Raw genomic sequence first — 13212 nt, 5'->3', positions numbered from 1 at the left:
ATAATAAAGTCCACTTTCATTAACCAGACATTGAACATCCTCTAAAATCTAACTCCAGCTCACTCTCTCTCTCTCTCTCTCTCTCTCTATTTGTTCATTCATTCACTCACCAACCATTTTTAAAGTACCTACTCTGTACAAGGCAATCTCAATAAACTTTGGATAGAAAACGCCATCTTCATCCAGAAAGAGAACTATAGAGACTGAATATAAATCATCACATGTTGCATTCACTTCTTTTTCCTAGTTTTTTCCCACTCTTGTGATTTTTTCCTTTTATTCTTATTTTTCTCTCTCAATGATTCATAAAGAAATGTGTTTTTAAAAAGTTAATATACACATATAGCCCAAAAATAAATAAAACAATTTTTTAAAAAGTACCTACTCTGTGCAGGACCTTTGCACAACTCTTGTACAAATATAAGTGAAGGCATGGTTCTTGACCTCCAGGAGATTTCTTTCTAGTGAGGTTGGAGGTGGGAGATATTGTGGGAGAGATCTATAGTAATAATTATCATATAGATTATAATGTCATAAGTGCAAAGGAATAGTTAGAATGTTGTGGGATATCCTAGAAGGGGGAATTTTTTTAGCCAGGGGTTAGGAAGGGAGTAGGAGAAATTAGGAAAGTCTTCATAGAAACCTTGAACTGAACCTTCCAAGAAGGGAATAATGTTAACAGAAAGAGATGGGAAGAAGACATGTGAAATAGGGAGGGAGCCAGAACAGCTAATGATTTTAGCTGATTGGAAATTGGAATATTTGAAAGGAGGCATGTGAAATAAGGCTAGGGAGACTGATTCATAATAAAATGAAGATATACCCAGAAGAGAAGGTGGTTATTGTTTATCCTTCATTCTCAAAAACAAAATGACATTAAAGAGTGATGACATAACATGCAAGTGAACTGGATTCAAATGAGGGAGGGCTGTGCAAGGTCACCAGCCTCACTTTGTCTTTCAGAGCCATCTGGGTTCAGTGACAAAATCAAAAAAAAAAAAGACCACTAGAGATGTAGAAAAGAGTTAAATGACTTGCTAGCAAATATTGAAGGCCAGATGTGAACTCCACAGGAAGTGGAGTTCTTACTCCAGGTCTAGGGCTCTGTTCACTGAGCCACTTAGTTGCCCACCGAGAAAAAATACCATTGGGCAGGAAAAAATTTTTGTACCAAACGTCACTGACAAAAATCTGATATTCCCAATGTAGAGGGAATTGACCCACATTTATCAGGCCAAGAGCCATTCTTCAATAGACAAGAGATCAAAAGATAGAACAATTTTTTAAAAAATGCAAACTCTAATGATCTTATGAAACACGCTCCAAATTACTAGTGCAAATTAAATTCTAAGGTTTCATTTCACACCATGAAAATTGTCAAATATTAAGTAAAGAGAAAAAAAAGACATGAAAAGGTCTGTAGAAAAATAGGTCCACTAATATACAATTGATAGAACTCTGAATTATAGCAACTTTTCTGGATATCAATTTGGCATATTATATGTAAAGTGACTAAATGTGCATTTGATCCCACTACTGGACATATTCTCCAACAAGGACAAAGACAAAAATGAGTTTTCCATCTATATTCGAATAATCATTCTCAGTGCTTTTGTGGAAGCAAAGGCCTGTAAACAAAAGTGTAAGCCTATTGACTAGAACTTAGTTGAATAAAGTGTACCAAGGAATTCAAAGAAATGTTTTTGTATTTTAAGAAATGTCAGCTAATAATTCAGAGCAATTTGGGGAAACTTGGATGAGTTGATATAGAAAGTAGTAAAGGGAACAAAAAGTACAATATGCAAAATGCAACAATGTAAATGAAAAATAGCTAAAAGAAAACAACTTACTAACTGAAAAACCAATGATGCACTCAGACAACAGATTATGAAATATAGAGACTACTAGGATAGAATGTTTATCAGTTGAGGTTACTCTGTTTTTGCTTAAATGTTTTTTCTTTGTTTCAGGAGAGGATTCAGTTTCAAGAGGGAAGAGGAAAGGAACAGTAATTACAAAAATGACCATAATGCAAAGCCAAAAAAAACCCATTAAAACTTTTAAAATATTTTTTACAACTTTTAACATTTAAAATATAGATTAGAAGAGAGAACTAGGTGGGGCAGTAGATAGAGCACCAACTGTGGGTTAAGGAGGATCTGTCTTCAAATTCAGCCTTAGATACTTGACACTAGCCAAGTAATCCTGGACCAGTCATTTAATTCAGGTTGTCTAACCAAAAAAAAGTTAGGAGTAAAATTGGGTAGAGTCTTGAATGCCAGACTAAGATATTTGTATTTTATCCATTTTTAAAGCAGAGAATCCCCTTTGTCAAGACCTGCATATTAGGGAGATTTTTAAAAGATAGGTAATAGACATGAGAAGCAAAGAAATCAATTAGAGCATTATTACACTCATCTGTGCAAGAGGTATTGAGGACTTAACTAGGGAGGAAGATGTGTGAGTGGAGAAGAGGAGACTGCTTTAAAAAACTTATAAACATAGAATAAACAGGATTTGACTTCTAATTGGATGAGGGTGAAGGGAAAGAGAAGTGAAGGCTGAGAAGGAGGGAAGAGTCAATTATGACCTTCAAAGTCATTTTGAATTGAGGCTGAGTGACTAAGAGGATGTCAGTGTTCTCCACAAAAATAGAGAAGTTTGGGGGATGGAGCAGATCTAAGAGAGATGATGATGGGTTAAGTTTGGGATCTCCTGAGACTAAAGGTTCTACCAGACTTTCAGTCAGAGATATCCAGCAGTCAATGAAAACTAGAGCTCATAAGAAAGCTCAGGAAGCTAGAAATATAAGTATGAGAGCTATCTACAACAGATTTGTCAAATATGCTGCCAGCAACACTCCCGAGTACAAAGAAACTAGATTAAACTGTAATTGAAAAATATCTAACAAAACAAATGTGAAATAGAACATATATAATATTAATGTGTGGTTTTCTAAATCAAGATGAATAAGTGAGACTTGTGTGAGATTTAACAAGACTCCCCAGTCTTGTAAATGCGGAATCCCAAGTCTGTATAGGGCCTAGCGTGATGCTCCAGATGTAGCAGTATATCATAAATGTCCATTGTTATTTCTTGCATGAAGATAGGTAATTGAAGCAGTGAGATTGGATGAGAGGGATCTCCATGTAGTCTTATCCAAAGTACCCAAAGTCAAAGACCAAGTCTTCTCCTCCCATTAAGCCCATAGCAGAGCCAGGATGAAGCTCAGAGGCAGCAAGGCAATATGGAAATTGGACTGTGTATCAATTAAGAGGACCTGGGTTCCTCTGAAACTTACTGCCTGGCCAACCTTTGGATCTCAGTTTCTTCTTGTCTAAAATGAGGGGGTTGGACTGAATAATTCCTGAGGTCCCTTCCAACCTCAATCAGCTCATGATCTTCCCAGTGTGATTTTGGCCAAGTGACTTCCTTTCCTTCTCTGGGACTGAAGTTCCTCAGTGAAAAGGGGGGATTGGAGCAAAGTTTAAGCTCTCAGACTCGGGGGAACCAGCAGCAGTGTGAGAATTGCTACCTAGCTAGCTTTAATCACTGAATGGGTGTTGTCTCACTCAAACTGAAATCAGTTTCAGCAAGGTCTCCCATTACATCCAGGGCCATCTCCAATCATTCTGATCTATATCTGGCCACTGGACCCAGATGGCTCTGGAGGGGAAAGTAAGGCAGGCGATCTTGTCCAGCCCTCCCTCATTTCAATCCAATTGACTTGCATGTCATGATCCTCTTCCAGAATGAAGGACAAACCACAACAATCACCACCTCTGGATATCATATAGAATGAGCTAGATTTGGAGTCAGAGGTCTTGGGTTCAAATCTCAGCCCTGCCACTTAGTCTCTGTTTTGGCCTTGAACAAATTCCACACCCTGTGTATAATTCTATTTACCCTTTAAGAGTTTTAAACAGAGAGAGAGGATCATATTTGTGTGTTAGGAAGATGACTCTGGCCATATCCAAGCCAAGGCTGGAGGGGAAAGACTGAAGGCCTAGAGAGAAGTAAGGAGGTTGGTGCTGAAAGTCCAGGCTCGAGGGTCTTCCCTTAGAGTCAGTCCCTCCCCCATTCCTGGAGTTCCATTTCCACCCCTGTCCAACCGGATGGGGGAGGGAGAGAAGGTCAGAGGTTAGGGCTGAGAGCCCCAAGGGCCTTGGTGGAGCCTGGGAATGATCTGGGGATGCCCCTTCCTCTCCTGGCTTCTCTCCCTCCCTCCTGTCACTTCCCAAGGAGAATCGAATGAAGTCATTGCTCAGGGGGTCGATTTCCCACATCCTCAGCACTCCCCTCCTCCTCCCCCAGGCTTTCCGGAGCCTGGCCTCAATCCCCTCCTGACAGAAAAACGCTGCTGGGAAATTACAGCCTTCTTTTCTCTCTAGGCCTTGGTATTTGGAGGGAAGTTTGAGTTTTCTGGGTCCAAACAGGACCCACTGGGCTGGGATTCAGGTGACTGGACTTGCTCTCCCTTCTCCTTCTTCTCATCCCCATTCCTTTTACTAGTCATTTCTCCTTGGTTGAGATTGATGTTTCTCTGCCCCTGGCCTTCTAGAGTTTTTGTTTAGTTTTTCTTTTTCTCCCTCTCATTGAATCTCCCCATCTCTCTTGGGTCCCTATATATGTTTCCTTTTTCCCCTGCTCAGTTAAAGCCCTTGGGAACAAGGGAGAGACACACTCTTCCTGCCAGATGTGGACATTGGAGGTGGAAAGTGATTTGGGAGAAGGGCCAGACCCTCCAAGCGATATCTATTACCCATAGTTCCCTAGTGCCTCTTCCCCTCCCCAGTGCACTGCTGAGGGCAGGGGAGCGAAATATGTGCAAAACTGAGACTGTTGTGGTTGGGAAGTGGGTAGCGAGGTCTCTGGGGACTCTTCAAGTCTGTGTCACCTGTGGAATTCTAATATGTTGGTTCCTGTTTACCAGAAGAGAGTTCTAAATGCTGAGGATTATAAAAAGGTCCATCTCTACATGAACTCAAACAACACACAATGTCTGAGTTGAGAGGAACCTCAGGAATCTTCTTAACTATATTTTATGGACCCCTTTGGCAATAAAGTGAAGCCTAAGGGCCTTTTTTCAGAATATTGTTCTTAAATGCACAAAATAAAATCCATTGTATTATAAAGGAAACAAATGATTAATTATGAAGTTAAATTATTATTAAAATTATCAAAATTACATCTAAGTTCATGGTGTAAGTTCCTGAGACAGGAACTGTCATTTGCCTCTTGTTGTAGCCCTGATACTTAGCATAGTGCCTAACACATAGTAAGTATTTAATATATTTTCCTTGACTGACTAACTGAAATCTCTGTGGACTCCCTAGTAAGTCCCAATTAAGAATCTCTAGACAAATCCAATGTCTTCATTTTAAAGAGGAAGATTTGAAACCAAAAGAAACATTTTGCCCAAAATTTTTCAATCATTTTAGTCATGTCTGACTCTTCATGACCCCATTTGTGGTTTTCTTGACAAAAGATACTGGAGGGGTTTGCCATTTTCTTCTCCAGCTTCTGTTACAGATGAGCAAACTGAGGGAAACTGGGTTCAGGTATTTGCCCAGGGTCACACTGCAAGTAATATCTGAGATGGGATTTGAACTTTCTGCCTACAGCCCTGACACTCTACCCAGTGTGCCACCTAGATCCTCCTGTCCAAGGTTACACAGTTCATTTGTTATGGGCAGAAGGAGGATTAGAATTCTCTGATCTCCCCCTCTAGGATTCTTTTTAATGCACCATGCATTTCATATCTCCAATTGGGTTGAACCCAATTTAGATGATTATGAAGGTGATAATAATAATAATAACACATTTTCTATTTATTTTCTTATATGATTCTCATGCCAGATCCAAGGAGGAAAGGCAGGGTTTATTATACCCATTTAACAGAGGGAAAAACTAAGACTCACAGAGGAAGAAACATAGTGAATTAGAGATAGAGTGGACTCTTTTATTCCTACCAGACAGCAGCATGATTTTTGGGTCTGTCAACCAGACCAGAACTGACCTCTAACCTGTGAATGGTCAGGGCTGCACAAAGCAGGGCATTGTGATTACTCTGGAGGGTATAGAACCAGAATTCTGTGACAGGAACAGGCGTGGAATATTGTGAGTATGTCAAGAGAGGTAGTGGATATTGGTTCTCAGGTCCCTGGGAAATAAGAGGAGCTAAAACCAAAATTCTGTCAGTGAATATCTGGTGCTAGTCAAAGCAGTACACAGGGCCAGAGGGCAAGGTCATCCAGAGCCGCAAAGGATTATGGGTACACTAAGTTCAGGGCACAGCTTGCTTTCTGGGTCTTAGTTCTGGGAAACAGGGTACCTCCAAAAGATTTTGACAGATCCATTTTGAAGCCTTATGTAGTGCTTGGGGCTTCCTGAGTCCTTCTTACCTAGGGGGCAGTCCCCAGAAGACATACTGGACACCCTTTTTGAATAGAACACAGAAATTATAATCAAAATAAGGATGTCTTTAGAGTAGGAATGGGAGCTCAGGCTCCTGAATGGAGGAGGTGCTCAGTAAGTAGAATAACGTAACTCAGCTCTTAGGTCCCTGTAACCATCTTATTCTCTATGTTTCTCTTCTTTTTTGTCAGTCACTCTTCCCGAACTCTGCTGTGTGTCCTTCCTTGGTATGCTCGGCTTTTCTCCCAGCATGGTCTCTGTATTTCTCCTTTGCTCTGCTCCAGTTCCACTTGAAATCATATGCAGGTCTATGTATATAGGACATCACCCCTTCCAATCCCTCTCCTGTCAGATTAGAAACTCCCGGCATCCTCACCCCACTCCCCCAAAGTCCTCTTGTGTTTATTTTCTATGACTTGTTTTGTACATGTTGTCTCCTTGGTTAGAATGGAAGCTCCTTGGGCAGACACGGTTTTGTTTTTGTCCTTGTGTCTCTCCCACGTCCTAGCACAATGTCTTGCACAGACATGATAAGCATTTAATAAAAGCTTGCTGATTGCTTGGATCTTCTTTAAGAAGGGAACTAGATCATTTTCCATTTTTTCATTCCCATTATTGTGGTTCAAATGTTTTTTGGATTAATTGGACTCTTCTCAATCTCTAGCCATTCCCCTGCTTCTTCCTTTACTTTACTCTCTCAGAGTGGATGGGGGACGACAGACTTTCCCCTCACCCAACCAAGTCTTCTCTTCCTCATGCATAATCTTTCATCTTTTCCCTTCTCCTCAGTCCTCTCTATAAACTCCTGATTCCTGTTCCTGGATGTTATACTTGGCCCACCCCCATATACCTCTGGAATGGGAGGCCTTGGCCAATTCAATCTGACATTTTTTTAAATTATGAAAAACATAATGGATAAGCAATTGGGCTCAGAAAACCTGGATTGAAGTTCCATCTTACATGCACGCTGGCTCTGTGATCTGAGGCAAATCCCATAACCACTCTGTGCTCCAGCAGCCTCTATAATTCAGAGAATAGCGAGTTGCTGATCTGCATCGGGCGAGTTTCTTATGTGGTGAAATCTCATCCCTGGACCACATAAAAGGCCATGGGCTCGGGCTTTGGAACACAAAAACAAAAACAGTCTCTGCCTTCAAAGAACATACACCCAAATAAGGGCAACATGAGTTAGACATCAATTAGTATGATCCGATGTAGTGATAGGGACAGAGTGTGGGGGTAGGGGTGGGGGAGCCTAGAGGAATCATGGATGGATGCAGTTTTGTTTCCTTAATGGTGAACACTGCGCTGGGCGCATAATAGGCACTTGACAAATGTTTGTTGTTAGAGGCATGTATAATGGGTATGATTAACCTCCTCCCCACCTCTGCCCCATAAAACAGACACATTCTCTCTCTCTCTCTCTCTCTCTCTCTCTCTCTCTCTCTCTCTCTCTCTCTCTGTCTCTCTCTGTCTCTCTCTGTCTCTCTGTCTCTGTCTCTCTCTCCTCTCTGTCTCTGTGTCTCTGTCTCTCTCTGTCTCTCTCTCTGTCTCTCTCTGTCTCTCTCTCTCTTTCTCTCTCTCTCTCTCTTTCTCTCTCTCCCCTCTGTCTCTGTCTCTGTCTCTCTCTCCTCTCTGTCTCTGTGTCTCTGTCTCTCTCTGTCTCTCTCTCTCTCTCTCTCTCTCTCTCTCTCTCTCTCTCTCTCTCTCTCTCTCTCTCTCTTTCTCTCTCCCTTTCTGTCTCTGTGTCTCTGCCTTTTTCCTTGACTCTGGCTAGAAAATGCCCCACTGAGAATGCTTAGAGCTCCTTCATGGAGGAGATGGGAGCAAAGTCTTGGGGGAAGTGAAAGATTTCGACAGATGGAGATTCAGAACTTGGGGTGAGGGGGGAAGTCCATTATAGTGTGGGGGATGGTAATACAGAGGCACTGAAATAAGAGAGGCTAGGACTATAACAGGAGATGGAGGGTCATTTCCTTTGGTTGAAATACAGACTGTATGAAGGAAAGCAGTATTTATTGAGGCTAGAAAGTCAGAGAGTAGTCTGGTTGTAGAGATTCTTGATCACCAGGGTGAGGGTTTTCTGCTCTCTTCAGTGGGCAGTGGGGAGCCATTGGAGGTTTTTGAGCTATGGAGTGACTGGGTCCAATAAGTAAGATACATTTTGGAGAGGGGAGAAAGTAAATACAGGGAATCAGTTAGGAGGCTGTTATAAAAAAGGGATTGGTGAAAGGGTGGGAATTCAATAAGAGGATAAGAGCTTAGTAAGGGAATCAATGAGATGCAGACTCAATGAGAGGATAAGGGTTCAATGAAAAGACTAGGGGGTCGCTAAGGGCATCAAGTGAGAGGATGGAAGTTCAGTGAAAGGATTGGGGACCAGTGAAATGATGGGACTTAGTGAAAAAGCTGGAGAATCAGAGTTTAGCTGAGGAGAAGGTGGGGTCAGGAAACCTGAGCCTCAGTCTTGCAGAGGCCAATCCTCACCCAACCCCCCCATTTCCTTTTCTGCTCTGTATACTGAGAGCAGGGAGACACTTGGGATGTAGGTGGGGAGGGGCTTCAGCCTGAGCCTGCTCTGAATTCCTTCTTTAAGGAGATGAGGTTATGGGGGAAGGGAGCAGCCGCAGAGCCTTGGACTAGGCCCCGGGAGTTTTATGAGTTTCCTGTGTGAGAATGAGGCGGTTGATGTGAGGAGATAAGCTGAGGCAACCTCAGAGTTTATTTTGTAGAGAAGCCTGGTTTGAATCAACCCCACATGCCCAAGGTGGGTGGGACATCTCCCCTCCTTCCCACAGTTTTTGAGCTGTGAGGTTTGTGCCCTAGGGAAGTAGGGAGCAACCTAAGGGAAGACAAAGAGTCAAATACTATCTTGGACTTGAGGGAGGATAGTAACCCTTTCAACCAGGGAAGCCTTCCTGGAGATGGGGGACTTTTCAAGAGGCTCCTCAATATATGGAGGAATGGGGCCAGGTGAAATGGGAAGAAGGTTTAACAAACCACTGAAGGTTGATGAAAGTCATTTCCCTTCGATCCTTTTCTTAACCCTACTTTCCCTCCTAAAAAGGCTCCCAGACTGGCCCCAGTACTCAAAAATGTCAGTGCATCTGCCGCCTGGCAGTGTAGTTCTGGGTACTATGGACATTTCCAGCTTTAGATTACCATTCGGGTGCCAGGCTATCATTTTCCCTAGAGGCCACTTCTAGGAACTCAGGCCCCAGAGAGGATCGAATATACCAGATGAGATTCTAGGCACGGCATGTGGTATTTCTGGGCTTTGCATGCAGTCCGGCGTCCCAAAGATCCTAATCAGTAGGTGAGTGTTCTCGGCTTCAACCGTAAGAGCCAGACACTAGGCTTGATTCGGTAGTCATGGGGACATCAGGGAAGATGTTGTGCCTCCTTTCTAGCTAGGTGCCTGGAGGGACAGGAGACGGGCTGCGAGAGGCTCAGGAGACACGGTCGGAGACGTGTTTTGCAGCTTCGGCTGTGTTGACTTGGAGATCCTTTGGGACATCCGGTTCAAAATCTGGCAGTTGGTGGTGAAAGACTGGATCTGAAGAGCGAGAATGGGGCTGGATATGCAGCTATGACTGTTATCTGCATAGAGATGATAACTGAAGCTGTGGTTGTCGGTAGGGCCAGAAGCAGAGGAGGGGGGCTCGGAATCCCCCATAAGGAGCTACGATCTGGACGATGAGCTAGCAAAGTAGACGAGGAGCAGCGGTGAGACATGTAAGGGAACCGAGAGGGCAATGCCATAGAAACCCAGAAAGAAGAGGGCATCCAAGAATAGAATGTGATTTATAGGTCAAATCCTGCCGAGGTCTCAAATTTGGGAGTCTTTCTACCACACCCATGTTTCCCTCCTCAACTCCACTAGCTTTGTCTCAGGCTGGATACTGGACTGCCAGCCAGACACCACAGCATCTGAGGGCCCATCAGGCTCTGTGGGTCAGTCGGAGGCCTCGCATGGATAGGGGTTTAGCTGGTGGGATTTAGAGAGGCTAAACCCCAAAAGGGTAAAGATTCCAGACATTTTGGCCTGCTGAGTAACTTCCTTTCTCCTATGAGTCACCAGGAACCCTCTTAACTTACTTCTCTTCTCCCCCCTCCCCAACTGAGGGGGGTCCAGGCCCGAACCTCCCTTTCCCTCTGATTATGACATGGGCTCCCAGGCTATAAACAACTTGGGGAGGGGAAGTGAGAGGCACAAAAGGGAATTAAGAGCCATATAGACCCCTCCTCCACCCACATCTGGAGCAACAGCTGCTTCCCCTGGGGAGGAGGGGGTAAACTTGGCCTAGGGTGGAGGCCGGCCGGATTTGGGACTTGGGTTGGGCTGAGTAAGGGCAATGTGGTGTGGAGGCAGGGGGATGGCCTCAATCTTCAGTTAGGGATGCTAGACTTTCCTTTCCTTAGGACTTTGAATTCTGAGTCCCTTTCCCCTTCAAGGGGCTATCTACCTGGTTCTGTGTCTTTTTCAGCATTTCTCTTTCAACTTGTCTCTGTTTCCTTTTCTATATCTCTGTATTTATTTCTGTATATCTTTATCTCTGTCTTTCCTTCTCTGGCAATTTCATTTCTTTTCTTATTCTCTTCTCTCTCCATTCTCTTTCTGTTTCTCTCTCTTTGAAACCCTCCCTTTCTCTGTCTCTCCCTTCCTTCTTTTTTTTCTTCTTCTCTCATTTCTTTCTTTCTCTCCCTGATTCTCTCCTTTCTTTCTGCCTTCTTCTTTTTCTCTCTTCTTCCTCTTCTTCTCTTCTCCTCCTCCTCCTTTTTCTCTCTTTGCATCTCTTTACACTTCTTGTTTATCTCTGCCTCTCCCCCTCCCTTTCTCTCTCCTGTCTTCCTCCCTCCCTTTTTTCCTCTCTCCTTTCTTCTCTGTCTCCCTCCTTCCTTTCCTTATATTCTGTCTTTCTCTCTGTCTCATCTCTTCTTTTTCTCCTTCTCCTTTCTCTCCCTCCTTCTTCTCACTTTGTCTCTTTTTATCTCTCTCTCTTTACCTCTTTGTCTCTGATTCTCTGTCTACTTTTTGTCTGTTTCTCTTTATCTTTCTGTCTTTGTCTATCCCCTTCTCTCCCTCTCTCTTCCTTTCTCTTCCCCCTCTTCTCCCCCCCCCCCGTGTCTCCTTATTTCTGGGACTGACTTTCTGTGTCCCATCCTCCCAATGTCTCTATCTGTCTGTCTCTCAGCCAGATCCTCACAGTGTCTCTCCACATCTCTGTGACTCTGTCAGGCCAAGACTTGGAGTCAGGCATGTTGATCAGTTTTTCTTTTGTGGGAGAGATTGGGACTAAAAATGCTTGTTGGTCCTTGTCCCTTCCTTCCTATTCCCTCTCCCATCTACCAAGTGACCTGTGTTAGCTTTCCTCGAGATCCTTCCTCCAGAGCCATGGAGGTGGGGAAGGGAGGGATATCCCAGAGCTCCAAGGGCTCAATTGGCCACCCGCTGCCACTAAGCCTGCTGTCCTGCTCCCAAACTCCATTCATTCATTCATTTGTTCATTCAAACAAATTAAGCACAATATGGTAATAGATAATGATCATATACTATCCCCCCCTTTTTTCTTAATGTTTTCTCCTTTTTCTCTATTCATGTTTTTGTCTCTCTACACCTTTCTCCTGTTTTCATCACACACACACAAACAGAGAGAGAGAGAGAGAAAGAGAGAGAGAGAGAGAGAGAGAGAGAGAGAGAGAGAGAGAGAGAGAGAGAGAGAGAGAGAGAGAGAGAGAGAGAGGATACAACACTCCCTTTCTTTCTGGGCTTCCCCTTTCTCCTTCCTTTCCCTCTCCTCCCTCCTCTCCCACCAGCTACCTTCTTCCAGTGGAGAAATCTTTGTTGGCGTCAAATCTCAGTCCTTCTTGCTGCAAGATGGGCCTTTGTACTTTCACCACAGCCCTAGTCATCTCTCAGGAATCTCCCCTTACCCTGTGCTCTGTATCCCCCTCCCAGGACTTCCCCTTGGAGAGCCAGTCACCCCCCATTGGGTGCTGGGCAGCCGGAGCCGTCGGGAGATCACCACAGAAGAGACGGTCAGTGTCACAGCAGGTTTCCCGTCCCCCCCCCCCCACTCCCTCGAAGGAGCCATTTTGGAGGCAGGGAGCTGGTTGGAATGACTTCTGCCCATAATGCTTGGGGGCCCAAGAGGGCAGCAGCTGTCTTCTCTCAGTCTCAGTGGGCACTATGCCCATAGCCATCACTTCTTTCATTCTTGCTGGGCTCCAGCTGTCATATGTTGTCCTGAACCCCCCCCCCCCCCACTCCCAGCATTCTGTGTTCATTAGGGCTGTGATGCCCAATGTGGAGCAAGCCTCAGATTCTGTTTTCTCTCTCATCTTCTCTTCCTCTTCTGTCAGACTATCCTAGGAAACTCCTAAATTTCTCCTTCTCTTGATTTTCCTCATCCTCTTCTTTATCTACCCTTCTCTGACTCAGTTTCCCCCTTTCTTCTTCAGTTTTCCTGAGGTCTTCAGATAGATTTCCTTTAATGTTATGGTCTTCTTGGTCTCCAGACCTTGTACCATCCCAGAGAAGAGATGTGTGTGTGTGTGTGTGTGTGTGTGTGTGTGTGCCCATCTGATTCTCCTTCAGGGTTATTCATCTCCCCTTGGGGTTTTTTTGCTCAGTGTTATCTGTCCCCCCCCTCAGAGCAGAGTCCCTGGTGAGAAACTGAGCCACAGACATCTCGGTCTCTATAGGCTGAACAGAAGGGGAACTGGAGCCAAGGAGGGCGGGCATTCAAGCAAACCAGCAACATGTGGATCTCATTATCCTGGGCCACCGATGCA

The 13212-nt window shown here is 44.1% G+C and overlaps 1 protein-coding gene across 1 annotated transcript in view; it reads left to right on the top strand.

The window, feature by feature from the left end:
• Positions 1-13212, top strand: part of ADAM33 (ADAM metallopeptidase domain 33) — a 38080-nt gene that overhangs the window by 3855 nt on the left and 21013 nt on the right. The window contains 1 exon segment of the mRNA XM_051967483.1: positions 12377-12456. Within this exon segment, the coding sequence (XP_051823443.1) occupies positions 12377-12456 (80 nt within the window).

The sequence above is a fragment of the Antechinus flavipes genome, chromosome 6 (genome assembly GCF_016432865.1).
Source record: "Antechinus flavipes isolate AdamAnt ecotype Samford, QLD, Australia chromosome 6, AdamAnt_v2, whole genome shotgun sequence".
Taxonomy (NCBI): Eukaryota; Metazoa; Chordata; class Mammalia; order Dasyuromorphia; family Dasyuridae; genus Antechinus; species Antechinus flavipes.
The sequence above is the reverse complement of the archived record's forward strand: the minus strand, read 5'-3'. Positions and strand labels throughout refer to the sequence as shown.